This window comes from Kuraishia capsulata, genomic scaffold (assembly GCF_000576695.1).
Source record: "Kuraishia capsulata CBS 1993 genomic scaffold, Kuraishia_capsulata_scaffold_7, whole genome shotgun sequence".
NCBI classification, from domain to species: Eukaryota; Fungi; Ascomycota; class Pichiomycetes; order Pichiales; family Pichiaceae; genus Kuraishia; species Kuraishia capsulata.
Window position 1 is genome coordinate 291,721 of NW_019172956.1, and position 21,501 is coordinate 313,221.

Genomic DNA, 21,501 nt, shown 5'->3' on the forward strand with positions numbered 1-21,501 from the left:
AAATCTCTTGACTCCTTTCACCTGGCCCAGAGCCTCCTTGAAGGCCATTCCCAGAGCGATACCACAGTCCTCTGCGGAGTGGTGGTCGTCGATGTGCAAATCACCCACACACTCTACTATCAACGACCAACCAGAGTGTTTGGCCAGAGCATGGAACATATGGTCCAAGAACCCTATTCCCGTGTTGACACTTATATACTGCGACCCAGTTGCCTGTGTGGCATGTGCGTAGCTCGTATCTTTGAAAAGAGACTCTGCCAGAGTCACCTGGCCTCCGTCTAGATCCAGCGCTATCTGGATTTTAGTCTCGTTTGTGATTCTTTTTATCGTCGCCGAACGATTATCGAAGGTCATCTTGTTGTTATGAAAGTTGCAGCACAAAGAAACAAAGTGGTGGCTATCTGCAAAAAGTTCTTGTTCACAAATGACTAACAGCCAAAAGTAAGCAAAACGGAAAATAAAATGAGTATCGCACTTCATACCGAAGCCTGTGAATTTTGCGGGTAAATTGAGTCTGACAATAACAACCCATATAACGAGCTTTGAGGTTCATGGAAGGTCCATAATTCTCACGGTTCACAATTGGAAAAGCTTGTTCCAATAATATAACTTTTTTTGCCCAAATTTCCCCAACGCAGCTTGCTCCTTCTCCATCCTCGCGGACTGATTTCGGTACCTTTCCACATCTATTTCTAGCCGAGATGCGGCTCATGTGACTTGACATCATATACACGACCCCGTTGTTGTGACAACAATGAAACGGAATTTCAGCTGCAGGATCAACGATTTATTTATAACAAACAAACAAACCAGGCGACGATCGTACTGTTGCATGTTCAAGGGGCTGATAAGGGAGTCTGAACCTTTTTGTTGTTTTCTAGAATCCTTCCAAAAAACAGTTCAGTTCTTCTCTCATCTACATTATGTCAGGTACGGATCGAGGACATTCTCGCAATCGCAGCAGTGGGAACGTCTTTTCCATACTGTCCAGTCCTTCTCCAAGAGGAACACCGGTAATGACGCCTCAATTGCAGCCTCAGAACAGGGCTGGTGTTTCTTATTCTTCGGTGGTGAATACTAAGCCCACATACTTGGCATCCAAAGACCATTTCTTGCCAGTGCCAATGGAGATTTACTTTCCTCCGAAGATTAGCAAGAACAATACCAGCAGTCCGGAAATCTTGGTTTATTCAAGAAACGGATATGTTCCTATCGCGGAGCCAATTGTTCAGCCCAAATCGCCTGCGTCCGTTCCCTCGTCTGCCTCGGACTTCTCTTTGGACGGCACGGGGAAGAGCTTGGGATTGAGCTCTCCTAACCATAATGCGGGGGTTTCAACGCCTCCTTCTTCGAGGGCTGAGTTACCTATAAAGAAAGAACTTGTTGAGGAGAAGCAATTGCCAGCTTCGCCGCCGGCATCCCGCGTAGTCCGCAATACGGTTTACGATAAGAGGAACTCGAACTTGGCTGCGTATCTGGCTTCCGAGTCTGCCAGGGAGCAAAGTGAGGAGGAGAACGACGAAAACGTTCCTAAACCGGCTCAGCCTGTTTTGCCGCAAACATTGGAATCCAAGAAGGTTGATCCAGACCAGGCTCCAACTAAGTCTCTCACCACGCCAAAAAGACGGTCCATCATCTCTCCAAAGAGGTTAGCTTTTGTGTCGCCTGCCAGATTTGTCTCAAACTCTTCTGTTACAACAGAACAAGACTTGTCAAGGCTGTACTCCACTTACAGACACAGAGAAAGCCCAGGTAAGGAGGAAGAGGCCAAATACATGTCCAACCGGTTTCAAATCCCACACTCGCCTGGCCAGAACTTTGATCGAATGGTAAGCTATGAAGTTGGTGATGATAGGAACGGAAGGAGCCCTCTGGCTGATTACAATCGCAATACCATGCCCTCGAAGCCCATGCAATATAAGAGTGCCCTCAGTCCAGACCGCTACCATTCAGGGTTACCTCTTAACCATTAGCATGCTGCATGTTTCCATATTTTGCATATACATCCAAGTCCACCAGTATGGTGTTTCCTGGCCCTATAATTTGTCATATTATTTTGATTGTCATATGTCACATTAAAGTCCTATTATAATTACAATATCATACATCGTCCCAACATCATGTCCTCAGTGTGGATGGTAGTACCCAGAGCTGTCGAAAGAGTTTTCACTAATAGTTGTCAGGGGAGAACTCTCCGGTCTGGTCTGGTTTAAAGCGGGGAAAGAAGCAGTGGGAGTTGTAATGGTCATATCCTCGTCATCACATGAACTAACGTCAATCTCGGCTATGCTCGCCGACAATGGGTTTCCAAATGACGAGTGGTTGCTGCTGTAAACGTGCTTATTGGCTCGGTTCACATTGAAAAGGGTCACTGTTTTGTCATTTGTTTCGAAACTATTTGTTCGAACAGGAGTACTTGAGCTCATGGGCACACCCAGAGATTTGCTGGGGTGGTTAAGTAGTGAGTTGCTTCTTCTGCCTTTGGATGGCACAGACCTTCCTGATTTCGGGCTTTGAAGAGAGAAAGATCTTCCACGCCATGGCTGAAACTCATCGAAGTCTCTGAAATCAAAATCTGCAGGTACCTGATTGATCTCGTCAATCACAGAACCATCGCTTCCCCCTTCAGAGGACGGGTCTTCATACTTGTGATGGAAGTAAACTGGCTTCATCAGTGATATCTGATTGACACCTTGGACTGTGGGCTTGGTTTCTCTTGTTGAAGTTTTGAGCATATTCAGAGTATCATCATTGGGGAACCACGAGAACCTGTGTGCTGGGTCCGTATCATCATCGACTGCTGTTCCCAAAGGCGGCCTATGTGAGAGATACGGTGACTTGAACCTTGCATTAGAGCTGGCAGAAACAGAAGTCGCTCTAGGGTCTCTATCAAAAACTAGACTGCCAGAAAACGGGCTTTGAATGGACAGCGTGGGAGCATCACCAGTGATGAATGTTGCATTTGAATCAAGAGTACTCGTGCGATACGACTGAGACTTCTCATCATCTTCAGAAACATCTTCTCTTTGCAAAGATATCCTTCCCAAAAGCTCATGGATCTGACTCCCAGAAGCAAGAGGTGACGTGATGTGTTCCGACGAACGATAATTAGGTAAACCTTCTGGATAAACATAATTTTGCACATCATCCAAAGACTCATCGCCTTCTTCCTCAGTCTGAAATTCACCGTCAGCATCGTACTCGCCGGAAGTGGGGATCTTAGCTATACTGTAAAGTTCATCATTATCCATGATAGCTTCATGTCCCGCATCTCCTTGGGTCTGATCCATGACCATTTCATCATCGAAATCAGAAAAGTTCTGAAAGTCGCTTTCGTTTTCGGACCCACCATGAACATTAGATTGAGGCATTTCATCATCACTGCCAAAGAGCTTACGATTGAAAAGTGCATCGGTATCATCCTCTTCGTAGGGATCAGCGTAACCCAAACTGTTGATCAACTGAGCATCTTCCACGTCCAAATCGTCAAACTCATCGGCGAGGGCCATTGCATTTGCCTGTGCCCGTTCCTCGTCAAAAATCTTTTGCTCCCTTTCTAACTGGTCCTTGCTCTTGTAATACTTTATTGAAGAGTTTCTACCGCTCTTCATGTTCTCCTCGAAGGAAAACTGGCTCGATTCACGAGAAACCACCGACTCATTATCAGACTCTGGATCGTCTGCGACGTCAGCCTGGTCCTTTATCGACTCCTGCTTCGGCGTGGTCTTTGATATGTAAACAATCGAAAAGTCTGTCACCGAGTCAAACCCTTCCGACGCCTTTTGCTGTAAGTCGTAGGTTCCCAGATCCGTCTCGCTGTGTATTCCATGCACTCTGGTCATCCGTATCCCAACATTTTGGGGTTCAAAATCCACAGATGGAAAGCTGGTGAAGGAATGATGATCAGAGCCTTCATCAATGCTGGGGAGTGATATTTTGGAAGGGAAATTCTCGGGTCTGCTCAAGCTGCTGGGACTGTACAAGTTGGGGGAAGTACCCCACTCATGGGTCTTGGTACCGTAGATTGTGGGCGAGGTCCCACTAATTGCAAGCAACGGAGACGAACCGCTATGGCTCGTTGATTTGCCATTTTTGATCTTGTGAGAGGCCAGATTGGAGAAACTTGATTTCGACCGGAGTTTGGGAGACTGTTGTTTTGAGGTAACTATAGCCGCAGCATTCAGATTGCCTGATGAAGACTTTTGTTTCAGAAACTTTTTGATTGGATTCCGACTTCTTCTGGGCGAGATACCCGAAATATCAGGGCTGCCAGACAAAGGCCCCAAAGGTGAAGCCAGAGGCGACACCGGTGAGGCTATGGTGTATGTCTCTGATGATGTTCTGGTGTTGACCACAAGGGGCATTCTTTCGGGCTGCGATCGCTGGTCCGAATCAAGAGAAACCCCTCGTTTATGTGACTTAATGAAGGACCTCATGAGGGACAAAAACAAGCGTTGTAGCCTTGGAGTGTCTTGTTTCTCGTGGCTATAAATGAGAGACAGAACAAGGTTTACGAGGCCTGTGCGCTAAAGTGGAGTGTATTGGCCCAAAAAGGCAAACCCCATCAAACACCGAGGCCACCAAAAATAGCATGAAATAAAGATGCATATTTTGTACATACATACATGATTACATTGAATAAAAATATACCTACAGATAAAACCAAACTCGGGTAAGTTTACACCTAATTATGAAATGACGGGCATTACTTACGTGAATGATTCTTTCTGTACTTTCTGTCCATGCCGTTCAATGCACCGGAAATGGTGCCTGGAGCAGACTGCAAGGCCCCAGTAACAGGGGCCAGTTTGATATTGCTGTTTGAATTGTGGGCATGAGTGTTGTTCGAGTTTCCAGAGTTGTTGTTGCCCTGGTGACCTATCTGGTTATTCTGGTGACCACCAGCAGCCAATCTTTCATTGCGCTCAGCCATCTGGACAGCCTTGTCAGCCAACGTCAGGGCCAACTCTTGTAGTTTAGTGATTTCAACCCCTTGGATGAAGACTATGCAGCCGGCCTTTTGGTCCAGTGCTGCGTTTATCTCCTCACTGTAGATCATCTTCGAGATCACGGCGTTGACCTTTCTCTCTGGAAGCTCGAACTTGGCAGCAAGACTGGCGATGGAGAGCTTCTCGTAGTAGCTCTTGCACGTGAAAAGGTAAGTTCTCAGTCCTTCAACCTGGAGCTTTTCACGCAACATGGCTTTGACCGAGTCCTGGTTCTTCAACAGACCCCAGATCTTGATGGAGTTCAACAAGTCGCTGGCCTTGAGCCAGTCGCCTTTCTGAAGAGCCACGGAGGCATCCATGATGTAGTCTCTGGTGTTCTCTGGAGGACCTTCAAAGATCTGTCTTTCATGGTACTCCAAGGTTCTTCTGAAAGACCTGGTGGACTGTTGACGCTTTCTGCTGTATTCTGGAGAAGAAGCAATTGCTGGAACCTCAATCAAAAGCGAGGCGGTGTAGAAACAGCATTCAAGCAATTCCAGGTTGATGTGCATATGGAATGGCAGCAGTCTCTGTTTGTCGACTTGGGTCTGCTGTTGTTGGAATCTTTGAGCTCCTTGACCCAACAACTCCTTCTGTCTTGGAGAAGTGGCAATCTCCTGCAGGGCCTGTTGGGCCTCCGCAATCAAACCTGAGCGGAAAGCACACAGACCGAGCTGCACCAGGGCCCTGTTGAAAAGGACCTGGAGCTGTGTGTCTGAAGTGTGGATAGCGGATTGCAAATGAGACATCAGAAGCATGTCACGAGCCTTGAAATACTCATCGTTGAATGCGTAGTAGTAGATGTGAGAGAGCACGGCTCTCTTGCGGAAGACAGAGTTTGGCTGCTTGTAAAGGACGGAGCAGAGAGCATCGATCAGGCCGCTGGCATATTTGGAGTCTTCTGAGCTGGCAGAGTACTTTCCAAACACAACCGACTCGGCTTTTCCACCAAGGGTGGTCCAGGCAACCTCTTCGCTGTAGATAATCAACTTAGAGGGCTTGAAGTAAATATGGTCCAACCTTCTCAAGACAACTCTGGCAAGCTGCTCACCAGCAACGGTCGCAAACTCCGAGGCTGGAGTGATCGACTCGTAGTAGAGCTGACACTTCACGATCAGAGTATATATTAACGACTCATCCTTCAACCTCTCCACGTATTCAGTAGCGTGAGGGTCAATTGACTGCCAAGACTTTGTCAACTCGTCGTCAAGTCTCTCGACAAGGGAAGCAACCGATCCGATCATCACTTTGACACCCTTGTCATTAGCCTTGGGCTCTATGCTGAGGTCCTCAGTAGCGACACCGGTCTCAGTGACAGCATACTTATCCGCGTTGGCCTCTAGAACGGCCAGCAACGCGGTTATGTTCTTCTCGGCCAGTTTCCACTCGGCAACAGGCATGTAAGCAGATCTTCCGTAAAGATCAAATCTGAGAGGAATCAACATTAGATATATAGAAATCAATTGGAAAGGAACGGTAGTTTCCAATAGTAATCCTTCAAGCTCAGCGATCTGGGAAGCCAGATCAACATTCTTCTTACCACGACTGGCCAGTATGGTCTCAAGAGTCTTGAAGACATCAGCAACCTCTGGCGTACCAGTGGCCTTACCGTCCTTGCCAACAACCTTGAAGCCATCAATAGATGGAGTGGCTGTGCCCGAAGGAGTTTCGGACGTCTCACGATCAAAGGCATCCTCATCAGCACGGAATAGCTGTATCTGGGCAGAGTGTTCCTTGGCAACCTTCTTAATACGTTGTCTCACAATATTGAACGACTTTGCAACGGAAGCGTTCATGTTCTTCTTGGACTCCTTCTCAGCCTCCTGGACATCAGTGATGGCCTTGTCTAACTGTGCCACTGCCTTGATATAGATCTTTGGCACACCCATGTTTTGCTGTTGCGCACGGTTAACTAAACGAACCAGCCTGTCAAATTCACTCGACACTTTGATCCAATCGCCATCCAACTGAGCGAGAGACACAATGTCAATACAACTGGAAAGTTCATCAAACATCTTATCTTTTGCACTCTTTACCACCTTTTTGGTGTCCTCGTCATCCGAGGAATCGTCGTCATCATGTGATTTCTTTAAGAAATAAGAAGGCCCACGAATCCTGCCTCCATCGTCGTCAGAGCTATCATCGCTGTCGTCGCTGTCTGAACCAAACTCAGAATCTGATTCCGATTGATCTTCGTCTGAGGAGGATCCAAGTTGTTCTTCCTCTTCGGACGAAGAGACGAGCTCTTCTTCAGAAGCACTGTCTGAGTCGGAATAACCAGCTGCAAAAAAACGCGAAGTCATTCTTCAATCTATTTTGAAAATAGCGTCTGGTCAGATGCAATTACCGTTACCTTGTTGCAGACGTGCCACCTCTCATTGAAAATGGACATGAAAAAATCTCCTCCAGTCCCGGTACCGTTGCTACGCGCGCTAGCGTAAAACGGGTCACATACCAGTGACACTTCCAAAAAATGACAGAATATAGATAAGAATTTTTTAGATTTTTGTTAACCGTGCGGTTCGACTTGCGATATAACTGCAAATATGAGTACAGCAAGAGTGCCGCGCGCGAAGATCTTGTGCGAGCTATGCCATGACCGCAAGGCAATAATGAAGAGGCCCAAGAATTTGCAGAAGATCTGTAAAGAGTGCTTCTACCATGTGTTCGAGACAGAGATACATAACACTATCATAGACGCCAATCTGTTCCAAAGGGGCGAGAAAGTTGCCATCGGTGCTTCAGGTGGAAAAGACTCTACAGTGCTTGCTTCAGTACTTAAGACACTTAATGAGAGGTATGACTATGGCTTGGAGTTGGTTCTCCTGAGCATAGACGAAGGCATAGTGGGTTACAGAGATGATTCACTGGCAACCGTGAAAAGGAACCAAAAACAGTATGACATGCATCTCGAGATCGTTTCCTATAAGGATCTTTTCAAGTGGTCAATGGATGAAATTGTTGCGTGTGCTGGTGTCAGGAGCAGTTGCACCTATTGTGGAGTTATGAGAAGGCAAGCTCTGGACAGAGGGGCAACCAAGCTTGGTATATCTCACGTGGTGACGGGCCATAATGCGGACGATATGGCAGAAACGGTGTTGATGAACTTGTTGAGAGGTGACACCGGAAGGTTGGAGAAATCCGTGAATATCTTGACGGAATCAAGTGGCTCTCCAGTTAAGAGATCGAAACCTTTTAAATACACCTACCAGAAGGAGATAGTGCTGTATGCTCATTACAAAAAGCTGGATTATTTTTCAACTGAGTGCACATATGCCCCAGAGGCGTTCAGGGGAACCGCCAGAGTTCTGCTAAAGAACTTGGAGGCTGTTAGGCCTTCGTGTATTATAGACATCATACGCAGTGGAGAGCAGTTGAAGTTGCGCCCAAAGAAACAGAGGATGCGGGTCTCTGCTGTTGCTCAGGAGGTGGAAGTGAAACGGGATGGCTCAGTATCGCTCAAGCCAGAATCCAGCAATACGTGTGAACGGTGTGGTTATCTTTCGAATAATCGCATATGTCAGGCCTGTTTCCTGTTGGAAGGCCTGGAGAAGAACAGGGCGAAGGTGTTAATAGAAGGAGGAAACACAGCCATTGCGGGAGCAGCCAAGATTACGAGAGAACTTGAAGCTTTGAGTTTTTAGTTTCCCCTTTATCCACTAATGAATTGCATAAAACTGCATTATATTCCAATATGAGTTTACAGAAAATACGTTTTCCATAACACACCTTCCAGATCGCTCAGCTGGTTCTCAGAAAAGAACCTGCTATCAATATGCCATGTATCTTGCCTCGTCTTCTTGAATTTACTCAACGTTTCCTTAGCAGTACGTCCGATAACGCCATCCATCTGAGACGCCCTTAAAGAGATATCAGCTAGTACCACGGGAAGCCAAGATGGAGGGGGTGTTGTGTAAGGATAGGCATCAATGAGAGCACCCAATCCCAGGACAGCACCATGAATCCTGTTTTTGATTTCTGTTATCTGTTTTCCAGAATCAACTTCTCTCTTGACTTTGCCCAAAAGTTTTTTGTCCTTGGTGAGAATACCTGAAAATCTTTGGATACATCCCTTGACAACTTCATCCACCTCGGATACGGGGAAAACGTGGATGATACCTGATAGCACATCTCCTGCAAGCTCACGTACTTCCAAATGCTGACTGAATATGAGCTTTTCGACTGTTTGCAGAAGTAGCTTTTGATATGGAAGCGGGAGGCTGCAAAACCTCACATGGTAGTAGAATTTGATGAACCTCAAAATGTGTTTCTGTCTAGTCAATGAATCACTAGCCTGAAGCAAGTCAGGATGAACAAACTCCTGGATATTCTTGACTCGCAACCGCTCCAATGGTAACGATCCAATATGGAAGAATATATGGACGTACGAGACTCCGGCAAGATTGGCTGCATCTTTGACTCTTTCAAGGCCAAACGAGAAGGGTAACAATTTGTCTTGGATGGCTTCCAAAATCTCACATGCGCGATCGTCTTGCAACGCCTTGCCTAAAAACATGACAAGAGTTCTAGCCATATACATATACTCTGAATTGGCAATCGTGTTCATGTCCATATCAACGACTTGTATTCTGAGCTCTTCCACTCGATCAAACACGTCGCTCAACCTTGACTTTATTTCCTCTGGGATTTGTGGAGGGTAGTATCCAAATCCAAGCTGATCGCTGGTACTCAACTCTAGGTATTTTTCGAAAGAAAGAGGAATCTCTGCTGGGTAGGAGGTCAGTAAGGATGAAAAAAGCGATGCATTCATCTCCTCCACGATTCTGTAGGAGTAAGCCAGATTTTGGAAGCTTATCTCAATGAACTCGTCAAACAAAGAGAAGTTTCCACCAACAGAGGCGAGATAATCTCTTAGAATTCTGAGCCTAGCCATGTCTGCAAAGGGCGATTCGTTATTCTTGTCAATCGTAAAACCACAGACATCATGCAAGATACGGGGAAAACGACGGAAATCAACCCGGTCGGCCAGCCACCACATGAAGATAGACCACACTGATAACGCATCCTGGGTAAGATCTTTCGCAAAGATGTCCCTCAACTTCTCCATTATACGCTGGTCGGCATGTTCTCTGGAGGTGACATCCATGTGATCAAAGCTCATCATAATTCCACAAAAGATCTCAGCAACCAAGATGTTGGTTGCCCGTTTTTCTTTATCATATATCTCATAAGCCACATCAATCAAATCATCAAGGGTGAAAGTTTTCGACAATTTGAAAACGGCTAAATAGGTGATCGTTTTGAAAAAGTTGACATGAACAGGCTGAAATATGGGAGAGGATTCCATGGACTCACAAGACAGTTGTAGAATATCCGACAACCACTTCTTGGTCAAAAACGAACCAACTTTCCTAAATAGGGCAGTATCTGAATCAGATAACCTCAATCCTCTGTCCAGATTACTTGAACTAACCACATCAATGTGGTCATTCCAGAAAAGTCCGGGCTGAACAACACTACCATCAATGAAGAAAGAAGGCGATTTCAGGTTTTGCATCTCATTTCTGTACACCGTGGAGAAGTCAAGGCCATCATGGTCAGCGGGGTCAGTGCTAATCTTTTCAACTCCCGACGTTTTTGCATTCAAGTCATAGAGCTTGGACGCATCGTACCCCACAGAAGCCAACAACTCTACTTTCGCTAAAATAGAGGTGACACCCGATACTGCAGTCTTTGAAACCAACGGATGAGAAGTGCCCGCTGATTCCATGATGAACTCATAGGCTGATTCGTTGACTGTAGTGCTCATAAACTGCTGGAGAACTGAGGTAATGTTCAGAGCCATTACAGTATACTTCCAGTATTTCATGTCTCTCGCGTGTTCAATCACACGGTTCTCAAGTTTGGTGATGTTAGACAGGATTCTTTCGATTTTTGCCTTCTTCGCAGTCATCAAAGATTGAACCTCAAAGTCCACCATACCATCAGTTGGCTTGATTGCTTCAATCTCATCAAAGTCAATCAAACACACAAACTTGGGAACCACCAAATAGTCGGGGATTGATTTCAATATATGTAGAGCAATTTCACTCACTTCTGGGTGATCGATACTGATAGATTCAGTTAACAGGTCCAAGTACTCAAGATTACGCCCACCTCTTTCAACGTGTCCCTTAATCCTCTTGGTGCGGAAAATGCGAAGAATGTTCTTGATACTTTCAATATCCTTCTTGTCAACTGCCTTCCGCCAAACTGGAAACACGTTGTAAACTGCTGATGACGATTTTAGCATAGAACCAAAACAGGCCGAAAGCACCAAACGCGCGCGACGAGATGGATTGGCAAAGGGAGATGCTGCTACCTGAACCAGGTCTTTCAACAACATCAGGTCTAGATCACTGGAAACCCGATCAGTTCTAGACAATGACAGACGCTTCATGTGCATCACCGCCAACCTGGCACCCATTACAGGTCTAGTGAACGGTGAGTTCATTCTTTTCAATTCCTGCGAATTGAAAGAACTAACGTATGGCTTTGTGAGTCCCGAAAATCCTCCTACAACATCATACCCCACATTGCGTAACCAAATCTCAATGCAAATCACAAGATTCTTGACAATCGCAATATTACCTTCATTGTTGAGGAAAACTTTCTCAGCTAGCTCGTGCAGAAACCTGCCAATCTTTTCTCTCAAATTGTGTAAATGTTGGTATAAAGGGTCACCAATCTTCGAAGATGTCCCTTCTCCGAAGATGTATCCAAAACCAAACAGCCCAGATTGTCTGCCCGTAAGTTCTGGGTTGACGCTTCCCATATTGAGATCATTGGGAGTTGCCACACCACTTTGTTCAATCAAGTAAACGTCTTCAGAATTGTTGTCGCTCATAGGAACATCGACAATATCTTTGGATACATGAATAGGTGAATCAATGACTGCTTGGTCCTCAGAATTCCCTCCTTCGATCCCATCAATCTGAGAGTCCAGACCCTCCAAAGACGATTCGTTGGAAGGAGCCCGGCTCATCACCACAGGGGTGTCTTCAGCATTGAACGCAGAGATATTCGATGTATTCAGGAGTTTGAGTTTTTGCTGGAGTAAGTCTCCACGGAAGCTTCCAGATGTAGCATCATACTTCTTGTAAAGAGGATCAAAGAATTGAGCAATACCCGTCAACCCGCAAGATAGACAAGCAAGATTAATGTTGATCTGATCGACAATCTCTAAAGCCTTCTGAGTGGAGTTTCCAGCTCTATCTGAGGAATTTTCTTCCTGAAATGTTGAAAACAATGAAGTCAGAGATGACATAGCCTGTGAAACATGCGAGTCCAAACATTCCACTGCAAACTCAGCATGACTTCTTTCCGGGGTGAACCATTCGAAACTCAAGTTTTCTGGATCAAATCTGTATGGATCAAATTGAAAGCCTCCCCAGCATTTCTCAGTAACCGAGCCATTTCTCTTTATGAAGTCCTTGGAAATGAGACGACGCTCAAGAATTACTCTTGTGGAAACAGCCTTCAAGAGACACAAGAGTAGAGTCGGAGTATACAATGAAAATCCTTTCACGTTGTCGAGAAGATAAAACGAAATATCCCTCAACTGGGTAGAAAACTCCAAAATCTGAGTAGGTGCTGCAGAAATGGCTCCACAAAGCATCTCAAGACACCAAGCCAACTCAGCGTCTCTTGGTGTTATATCTGAGCCAGTACGAGATGAACCTGCACCATTTTCATCAATCTGAAACCTGATCTGTGGAATAAGGTAGGAAATATACTTTTTGAACTGTTTTTGGGGGTCTCTTCTGACAACAGTCTCCACTATTGCAGCCACCACATATACCAAAGAGTGCTTGGAGTTACTAATAACATAGCTGTACACATCACTTTGGATAGTGTCAAACAGCTCATCAGAGACAGATTCAACTATGGCCGCAAATGTGTCAGGAATAACAGAGATCACCTCCAAGTCAGCACCTTCCACCTTTTCTGGGAGATTATCGAGTAGCCGGAAGGTGTTCTCGACAAACACATGCAGAAAATCCTGGAATGTGGAAGTGGCAGACTTTAGAGCTTCCAACTCTATCTCCGGATCAAAGTAGAAACTAGTTTGGGAGTCCGGGGCGATTGCAGCAGGATTGGAATTATATTGAGATTGCAAGAATCTCTCTTCCAGAAAAGCCAAATGGTCAGAGGTAAATTGAAACCCAAGCATCCCACCATCACCCAAGCCATTTGAAAGATCATAGAACGGTATAACCCCGGCAACAGCAGACAAGAGCTCGAATGTCCTACGAGCCTTGATCGGGTCATTCGAATCAACACCTGGCAGGAGAGACGAGAGTATCCTAATGATATGAACACGATAAACAGGTTTGCTGGCCATAAATCTGACCAAAACATTCATCTCGCGAAGAACAACCTGCAACCTATGCGTTGAGATGGAGTTCTCGAGGGATGGGTATATGTCCATGAACACAGAGTCCAACACCTGTTCTGGAGACAAGGGCGCAAGTAGCTCTAGCGCAGAGAGATATGAGCTCACTTCTCTGCCCTTAGCCTGGACACCCACATTTATGATCGGAATGAGCATGTTGATGATGATCCTGACGGTATTATCATTCAATTTCATATCACTTGGCAATCCCCTCAGGTCAAAGTTTCTGATCTTGGTAACATTTTCGTCATCACTCTGGTTGAGAACACGCTTATGGAGCTCGTCTGCCAAGTATCTGATGGTCTTTGCAACATGCTGTGACCACGCTCCAGAATTTGAGGGGTGAGCATACGTTGAAAGAGCTTTCAGCACCGTAGCGAGCTTCTCGGTAGGGCCATTAGGAGTATGCTCATTTGTTATGGACATCATTATGATCCCAGTCAAACCACCAATAATGGTGTAGACAGCCTCTTTCTTCTTGGAAGGATATCTAACCGCTCTGAAAAGGGAATCACACACGTATCCAAATTGAGCTTCAGTGAATATCCCGAACTTGCCCCATGATTTGACTGAAGGGTCCTTAGCAAAGCTCTTCAAAGCACTTTGTGAGATCTTCGAAAGGAGTTGAACCAAGTACACAGCACATGACCCTCCTTTTGTCCACAGATTGAAAAATACAGGGAGGTACTTCCTGATATCATTGTCTTGGAAAGTTGGCCCATCAGCATTCAAGACCGGACGGAACGTCATGGGAACCAGTGATGTGAGAATCAGCAGAGATACAGTGGTTGTTTTTGGAGAGAAGTCTTTTAAGCTTTCGCGAATTATCTCTGTGGTCTGGGAATCATCAAAGAAGTGGGATACTGCCTGGGCTATCTGTGACAGTTGGTTCAACGATTTCTTGGGATGGTTATCTAGCTCTGATTTCGCATGAGGATAATGGCACGAGTACTCCTTAAAAAGAGGTTTCCAGTCAAGAACCAGTCCGTTCTCTTTCAAAATGTCAACGTCATGGGAGGCTAGACTTTGCAGAACATTGATGTATAGAGAAAGGTTCAGATGCTGGCCACGAGACATGCAGATTGCGAAGTAGACCTTGACTAATGCTTTGGTCAAAGACACTGGAAAAACCCTTCTCATCTTGAGCAAAACTCGCAATTCCCTAGTCCAGTGAGAGAGGCTGATGATGGCAGCAGACTGGGGTTCAACCTTTCCGACCGGTGTGGCAGCAGCAGCGTCATCGTCACTATCTGCGTCCTCATATTCGTCACTGTCACTGTCATCTTCATCTTCAGAACCAACGTTATTGACGTCGAACTCCTTCGATGCCTCGCTCAGCTTGAGCTCTTCTCCTTTGAAAATCGAGGCCCTGGCAGCTTCTAGCTCGAAGGTATTCACAGATATGACACCGTCCAAGTCTAACGATTTGACTGAGATGTATATATGCGAGACAATGTCACCCAGATAAGCAGTAATATCTTTCGTCTTCTCGGTAGAGTAAGGCAGAGACTTCTTCAGGTCGTAATCGGCTGAGGTCCTCATAGAATAGTACGGTGAAGAGGGATCCAGCTGCAACTTTCTCACCTCCTCCTCATCTTCTGGAAAATCCAGATGGTAATCTCGTAGCCTCTGCAGCTGTATCTCGGAATACATGTGTTTTGACTCGAAGGTTGCAGGTGTAATTGATCTGAACCGGGGCGAAGAGAAACCTGCATTGGATCTGTCCGTGGCAGCAGACCGTAGGTTTATGTTAGACGATTCGCGCGAGAGTGGCGAACTCGCCACCGGAGAATGCAGATAGTTGATCAGATTGGGCGGGGCGCGCGAATTGACCCCTTTGGGGTCAGCGTGGTGTTTTGGGTCCATCAGAGGAACTGTACTGTTGGTAGAGTCTTTAGACACCAGTCAGTGGATCACGAGACACAAGAGTGGGCAAATGTAAAAGCAGCCAGAATTGCAAGTACCCCAAATAGAAACACAAAGATTGCAAACAAATCAAAAATGTTACCAAGTTCTAGCCCAAAGTCTTGTTCTCTCGGAGATAAAAAAGACGCCGCTGCAGGTCTCAGTGGCGATAATTCATTGTGAAATGGCCCGAGTGTCTCCACAAAAAATGCGATGGGCTCAAAGTGAGATAGGCGCATATACACGCTTGATGATATGTAGACGATTTTTAGGAGGGGTTCATATTGGATATTTGAGTGTGTGTTTTTTACGTCAATTGTTTCCACAATGCTCAAATATCAGCAATTAAAACAGTCAAAGCCACAATCGGCCATCCTAAGATGCTCTTCAACGGGATGTAACTGCCGGATATTGGAGGTGAAAGACTTCAACTCCGATTTGCAGTCTAACGACTTCCCCCTCACGAAGATCACGAATGCTCCAAAAATGCCGCAAACTATAGAGCTTGGAAACGAGGAAGCGTTGTCTGATGAGTCTCAGGGTCTTTTCTACAGTGTGGATGACATGTGGAGTTTCGACAACATTGGGGTGTCAAAGACCACTGAAAAATTCGAGGGTACCGAGGAGATCAAGACCGAAGCTGGTGAAACCATTTATTTTCAGCGGTATCTTATATGTGCCGATTGCGACAGAGGTCCTATTGGTTTTGCAGGATATTTGGGAGACGCTAAGAGGAGTGACGATGGAAGTGGGCTACACTATTTCATTCACCCGGAGTCTGTGAGGTACGAGATAAAGAGATAGATGAAGAGCATGAAATAAAACGCCAAAGATATGCCAAAAAGATTCCAGAGTTAGCCAAAATAACTAAAAATAGCAAAAAGCACAAAGCCTACTCAAAATCAACAAAAGGCATGTACTTCCTGCTCACAATTTCAACACTGTCGCCCACACGAATGGTATAGCCGGAATCGTGCTGGATACCGTAGATACCAAAGAACACAGCAAACCTGTGGCCAGGATCAATTCTCCTGTATTTGGTTATCGTATTGGTAATAGGATATTTCTTATCCATTTCAGCCTTTGTTAAATCCACATTTGGCATAGGACATCTGGCACATTTGGACCCAACAGTCCATTTGTGTTTTTCCCTAGGATTGATCTTGCTCACGATGTTGAACTGGTGCCAGTTGTCTGTATCGTGAGGTGCCTTTGATCCACTGAGAAGAATGTTTGGTCTGAAAGACTTGAAGTTGATCTGAACATCAATATTGTACTCTTTGGCCTTGATAACCAAGTCTTTCACATCTTCCTCGGAGAATATCAAGACAGGAAAGTAATCGTGGAACAGAGACTTACGGAACCTCGAGTCCAAATCCCTCATGAGTCTTGATGCGGGTGATCCAGTTTTGACCAATTTTCCCGTGGATGAATATAAAAGAACAGTTTCTTTTGGTATTCCAAGCTGGTCGTTAAAGTCCTCGGGCAAAGCCCGGGTGATGTCGTAAGAGGTTAATGGCACGCCAAACAGGTCGACAGGATGTAGTCCCTTTGAAGAAGAATTCTCAACAGCATACTCTTCAGTAACAACAGCAGGAAGCTCAAAACTTTTGCCTTGAAATTCACCACTGACATCGTCATCTTTGAGAGGATAAACGAAGCTGAAAACACCGTCCAATGGCTCTGATTCACTAGACGTCTTTCTGAAGGTGATTCTGACAGCTGCCAGTCTGGCATACTCCCTCTGAGTCACCGGAATATACGCTTCCTTTTTGTCGTCCCAGGTCGAAAGCATGAACTCTCTGTCGAATTTCAGGCCGTGAGAGTCCACTTCCCATTCGTCTGTCTCGAGACCGACACCAACAGACTTGATTGGATATACCATGATCTTTGAGATCGATCCACCGCACTCACGCTTGAGCCTGAAAAGAGTCTGCACAGCCCCAATGATTGTGTACTTTGCATTGATGATCCAGCGAGCCACGGGTCCCCATACTGACTTTTTGTGGGTGTTGAATTGAGATTCGAGATCCCAAAGCTTGGAGAGAACGAAGGGGGCGCAAACCACTGCAGACAGTCCAAGACCTATTCCGGATATGACGGTTATGCCCGAAAGACTGTCGATTTTAGCCGATCCGATACCGATAGTGAACATGGCTGATTCAAGGATGGGAATGGTTACAAAATAGTGGTAAAACACTTGTAAGCAAAGGGATATGTTCTATGCTTTATGCGTAACCTGTATGCGGAGTAGCCGCGGTCTGTCGGCTAGGGCTTCCACACTGGGTTAGAGCTATTTGCGAGTTGAGATAATTACTGAATACACTAGCGAATTATTCATACATTTACAGAGATTGACCGTGATTTAAATAGTTTAATGAGTTTGATTATCGCGTTTGGCGTATATTTGAGTGGCTTTTTCATGGCAAACTTAACTATGGTGAAAAATTTTATGCAAGTTAGAGCATGCATGAATATGATATGGTGATCTAGGCAGAGGATTCTGCTTAAGAGGCATCTTTCGATGCAATTCTACGCTCCCATAATTGAGTATAATCTGAATATGATTTGATTTGATTTGATATCCTTCTACACACAGAGTAAACTTAATGACAATATTTTGGTCTGAAAGAAAACTAGAAACCCATTCCTCGCCAACTCGCAAATCCACACTGCCATCGCTCTGGTACGAAAAATAAATATTAATATCCCTCAGCTGAGTCTTAGGCTGAAGAAGCAGCCATCTTGTTCAAAGCAGAACCGTACTTAAACCATTCGATCTGCTCAGAGTTGTAGGTGTGGGACAATGGAGTGGACCAAGCCTCGCCATCCTTTGGATGAATAACCAAGGTGACAGGCTTGCCTGGGGCCAACTCAGTCAAACCGATCAGGTCGACCTCGTCGTCTGGGTTGATTCTGTCATAGGCCTCTGGCTCAACAAAGTTCAATGGCAAAAGACCTTGCTTCTTCAAGTTGGTCTCGTGGATACGGGCAAAGGACTTGGTAATGATGGCAAATCCACCAAGGAAACGTGGCTCCAAGGCGGCGTGCTCTCTAGAGGAACCCTCACCGAAGTTCTCACCTCCGATAACGACCCACTTGTAGCCGTTGTCACGGTACCATCCGGCAGTCTCTGGGACTCCGTCAAACTTACCGGTGTAGTGGTTCTTGATGTTGTTGGCCTCTCCGTTCTCAGCGTTGATAGCACCGATCATGTAGTTGTTGGAGATGTTCTCCAAGTGACCACGGTACTTCAACCATGGACCGGCCATAGAGATATGGTCGGTGGTGGTCTTACCAAGAGACTTGATCAAGATTGGCAATCTGGTGGCATCCTTACCATCCCAGGCCTTGAATGGAGTCAAGAGCTGCAAACGGTCGGAAGTTGGGGAAACCTGGACAGTAACAGAAGATCTGTCTTCTGGTGGGGCCTGGTAAGTGTTTTCACCTGGATCGTATCCATTTGGTGGCAAACCAAGACCAACTGGGGCCTTGAGCATGAACTCGTTTCCATCAGCATCCTTCAACTTGTCAGTCAATGGGTTGAATCTCAAATCACCGGCAATGGCGTAGGCAACAACCATCTCTGGAGAAGCAACAAAGGCATGTGTTTGTGGGTTACCGTCGTTTCTGGAGGTGAAGTTTCTGTTGAATGAAGACACAATGGTGTTCTTGTCACCCTTCTTAATGTCCTGACGGTCCCATTGACCGATACATGGACCACAGGCGTTAGCCAAAACCTTACCACCGAAGTCCTCAAAGGTCTCCAATTGACCATCACGGGCAATGGTGGCACGGACTTGCTCGGAACCTGGGGTAACAGTGAAAATGGCCTTTGACTTCAAACCATGAGTCTCAGCATCCTTGATGATGGAAGCGGCTCTGGACATATCCTCGTAAGAAGAGTTGGTACAAGAACCGATCAAACCAACCTTGACCTCCAAAGGCCAGTCGTTGGCGATGGCAACCTCCTTCATCTTGGAGACTGGAGTGGCCAAATCTGGGGTGAATGGACCGTTGATGTGTGGCTCAAGAGTGTTCAAGTCAATCTCGATCAACTGGTCGTACTCGGCACCAGCATCAGCAGAAAGGTACTCCTTCTGGTAAAGCTTGGCAAAGTCAGCAATCTGGGATCTGCCGGTTGCATTCAGGTAGTCAACCATGGACTTGTTGAATGGGAAAACGGAAGTGGTAGCACCAATCTCGGCACCCATGTTACAGATGGTACCCATACCAGTACAAGAGAAGGTGTCGACACCGTCACCGAAGTACTCAACGATGGCACCGGTACCACCCTTGACGGTGGTGATTCCGGCCAACTTAAGGATAATATCCTTTGGAGAAGTCCATCCGCTCATCTTACCGGTAAGCTTGACACCGATAACCTTTGGAGCCTTCAACTCCCAGGCCAAGTTAGCCATGACATCGACGGCATCAGCTCCACCGACACCGATGGCCAGCTGACCCAAACCACCAGCGTTAGGAGTGTGTGAGTCGGTACCGATCAAGAGCTCACCTGGGAAGGCGTAGTTCTCAAGAACGATCTGGTGGATAATACCGGAACCTGGCTTCCAGAAACCAATGTTGTACTTGGCACAGGCAGTAGCCAAGAAGTCGTAGACTTCCTTGTTCAAGTCAATGGCACGGGCCAAATCCTCTGGACCAGACTTCTGGGCCTGGATCAAATGGTCACAGTGCACAGTGGTTGGGGTGGCAACCTGGGGCATACCAGCAGACATGAACTGCAAGATGGCCATCTGGGCGGTGGCATCCTGACAAGCAATTCTGTCTGGTCTGAGCTTCAAGTACGAGACACCTCTCTCGATGTCCTGTTCATGAGGGTTGTCCAAATGGGCATACAAGAGCTTCTCGGCGTAGGTCAATGGCCTGTTCAGTCTGCTCTTAACAACTCTGAGGTTCTCAAGCTGAGACTTGTAGTTGATGAAGTTATTCTTCTCCAACAAGTTCATTGGCACCTTGGAGTCCAACGTGAGACCGGACACGGTGGCCATTCCACGGTGGGAAATCTGCGGAGACAAATAGTTAGTATTGTTGTAATCAATTTCAAATTTGAATTGTCATAGGGATGCGATTCTTAGAGAGACCATCACTAGATCACCTTCATTAGAGTCCAAAACCAGCCAAGGTAATATTTTTCCCACAAAGACGAAATACCATTTTCTGACCATGCTGGACATCCAAGAGGCTGAAACTTTGGCCTTTTCAAGATTAGATCATGAACACCGCTTGTTTCACTTCTAGCTGATTTATGGCTGCTCCCGCAGCAAAACCACAATTTCTCTAATATAACCCCCTAGCAGAAACTTCGTAGTAAACTTACCTTGATTGCAGATCTAGCAGCAGACAACATTGTTTGAAAATGGATATCTACTTCGTGGATTGATGAGATCACAAAAGATGGAGGAGACTAAAAAGGGTGAAAACCATGGGCAACAGTGGGTTGAACGGTTTTATATATCTTTGACTGCGTGGGAAGCGAAGAGCCCGACTCGCGACCGATCCGGTCGGCGACCGGGGGTAAGGGGACACTGGGCCAATGGAAGAGGGCTAAATTGTAAGGCACAGATAGGGGAACTTGGAGTGAACAAACGGCTTTAAAAGTGATATCAGAGACTCTGAGAGAGCGTCATTATTTGCTGATACATTAACTTCTGGATTCCAGAAACAAACTGGGTTTAAAGCAAAAATTATACCAAATAACTACAATGTTTTAACAAGGTCAAGATAGTCTGACACTTGCCTCTCGGCTATTCCGAGGATGAATCGTTCATTTTCCGACCCATTCGACCGGTCTGGTCATCCACGCTTAGGAGCAGACGAAAAAAAAACATAGGCACAAAGAATAGGGACAACACCCCGAATTTGACTGGAATTCAAGCTGGAATTTGAGGAATAATTACAGGATTATGAGTGCCAGCTGAGTGTGCATTTTCTCCAGCTTTCTGCCCACAAAAAGGAGCAAATATCGTTGACCATACTGCCTTTTAAAGAATTCCAACCTCATGTAAGCTGATTTTGGCCCGATCTCATTGGCTTGGCTTCGCACGAAGGTCCGAGATCGGGACCCTTGGAAAAGGCTGTTTTGCATCAGTGCACGACTTTGCGATCCGACCTCGGCGAGCGGAGTTTCTGACACGTTCAGAAATGGCAGATGGATAAGAGAAGATCACCCTCTTCTGGAAATCTGCCATG

At 45.9% G+C, this 21,501-nt stretch overlaps 9 protein-coding genes across 9 annotated transcripts in view; 3 read left to right on the forward strand and 6 right to left on the reverse strand.

The window, feature by feature from the left end:
- The window catches only part of KUCA_T00005649001 (uncharacterized protein), a gene marked incomplete at both ends in the record, with an annotated part of 510 nt that extends 156 nt beyond the window's left edge, over positions 1–354 (reverse strand). The window contains one exon of the mRNA XM_022600952.1: positions 1–354. This exon is cut by the window's left edge and continues 156 nt beyond it. Within this exon, the coding sequence (XP_022461639.1) occupies positions 1–354 (354 nt within the window).
- Positions 355–923: 569 nt separating this feature from the next.
- On the forward strand, positions 924–1,973 carry KUCA_T00005650001 (uncharacterized protein; the record flags this gene model as incomplete). Its single annotated transcript, XM_022600963.1, has 1 exon — positions 924–1,973. One exon carries the CDS (start codon positions 924–926, stop codon positions 1,971–1,973), a length of 1,050 nt encoding a protein of 349 aa, XP_022461640.1.
- A 153-nt stretch (positions 1,974–2,126) lies between these two features.
- On the reverse strand, positions 2,127–4,436 carry KUCA_T00005651001 (uncharacterized protein; the record flags this gene model as incomplete). Its single annotated transcript, XM_022600974.1, has 1 exon — positions 2,127–4,436. One exon carries the CDS (start codon positions 4,434–4,436, stop codon positions 2,127–2,129), a length of 2,310 nt encoding a protein of 769 aa, XP_022461641.1.
- A 269-nt stretch (positions 4,437–4,705) lies between these two features.
- Positions 4,706–7,291, reverse strand: KUCA_T00005652001 (uncharacterized protein; the record flags this gene model as incomplete). Its single annotated transcript, XM_022600985.1, has 1 exon — positions 4,706–7,291. One exon carries the CDS (start codon positions 7,289–7,291, stop codon positions 4,706–4,708), a length of 2,586 nt encoding a protein of 861 aa, XP_022461642.1.
- A 243-nt stretch (positions 7,292–7,534) lies between these two features.
- KUCA_T00005653001 (uncharacterized protein) lies at positions 7,535–8,632 on the forward strand (the record flags this gene model as incomplete). Its single annotated transcript, XM_022600996.1, has 1 exon — positions 7,535–8,632. The coding sequence occupies one exon, from the start codon at positions 7,535–7,537 to the stop codon at positions 8,630–8,632; it is 1,098 nt and encodes a 365-aa protein (XP_022461643.1).
- Positions 8,633–8,688: 56 nt separating this feature from the next.
- KUCA_T00005654001 (uncharacterized protein) lies at positions 8,689–15,249 on the reverse strand (the record flags this gene model as incomplete). The annotated part of the gene is made up of 1 exon (XM_022601007.1): positions 8,689–15,249. One exon carries the CDS (start codon positions 15,247–15,249, stop codon positions 8,689–8,691), a length of 6,561 nt encoding a protein of 2,186 aa, XP_022461644.1.
- A 366-nt stretch (positions 15,250–15,615) lies between these two features.
- On the forward strand, positions 15,616–16,092 carry KUCA_T00005655001 (uncharacterized protein; the record flags this gene model as incomplete). Its single annotated transcript, XM_022601019.1, has 1 exon — positions 15,616–16,092. The coding sequence occupies one exon, from the start codon at positions 15,616–15,618 to the stop codon at positions 16,090–16,092; it is 477 nt and encodes a 158-aa protein (XP_022461645.1).
- An 88-nt stretch (positions 16,093–16,180) lies between these two features.
- KUCA_T00005656001 (uncharacterized protein) lies at positions 16,181–17,443 on the reverse strand (the record flags this gene model as incomplete). The annotated part of the gene is made up of 1 exon (XM_022601030.1): positions 16,181–17,443. One exon carries the CDS (start codon positions 17,441–17,443, stop codon positions 16,181–16,183), a length of 1,263 nt encoding a protein of 420 aa, XP_022461646.1.
- Positions 17,444–18,011: 568 nt separating this feature from the next.
- KUCA_T00005657001 (uncharacterized protein) lies at positions 18,012–20,300 on the reverse strand (the record flags this gene model as incomplete). The annotated part of the gene is made up of 1 exon (XM_022601041.1): positions 18,012–20,300. The coding sequence occupies one exon, from the start codon at positions 20,298–20,300 to the stop codon at positions 18,012–18,014; it is 2,289 nt and encodes a 762-aa protein (XP_022461647.1).
- Positions 20,301–21,501: the final 1,201 nt, after the last annotated feature.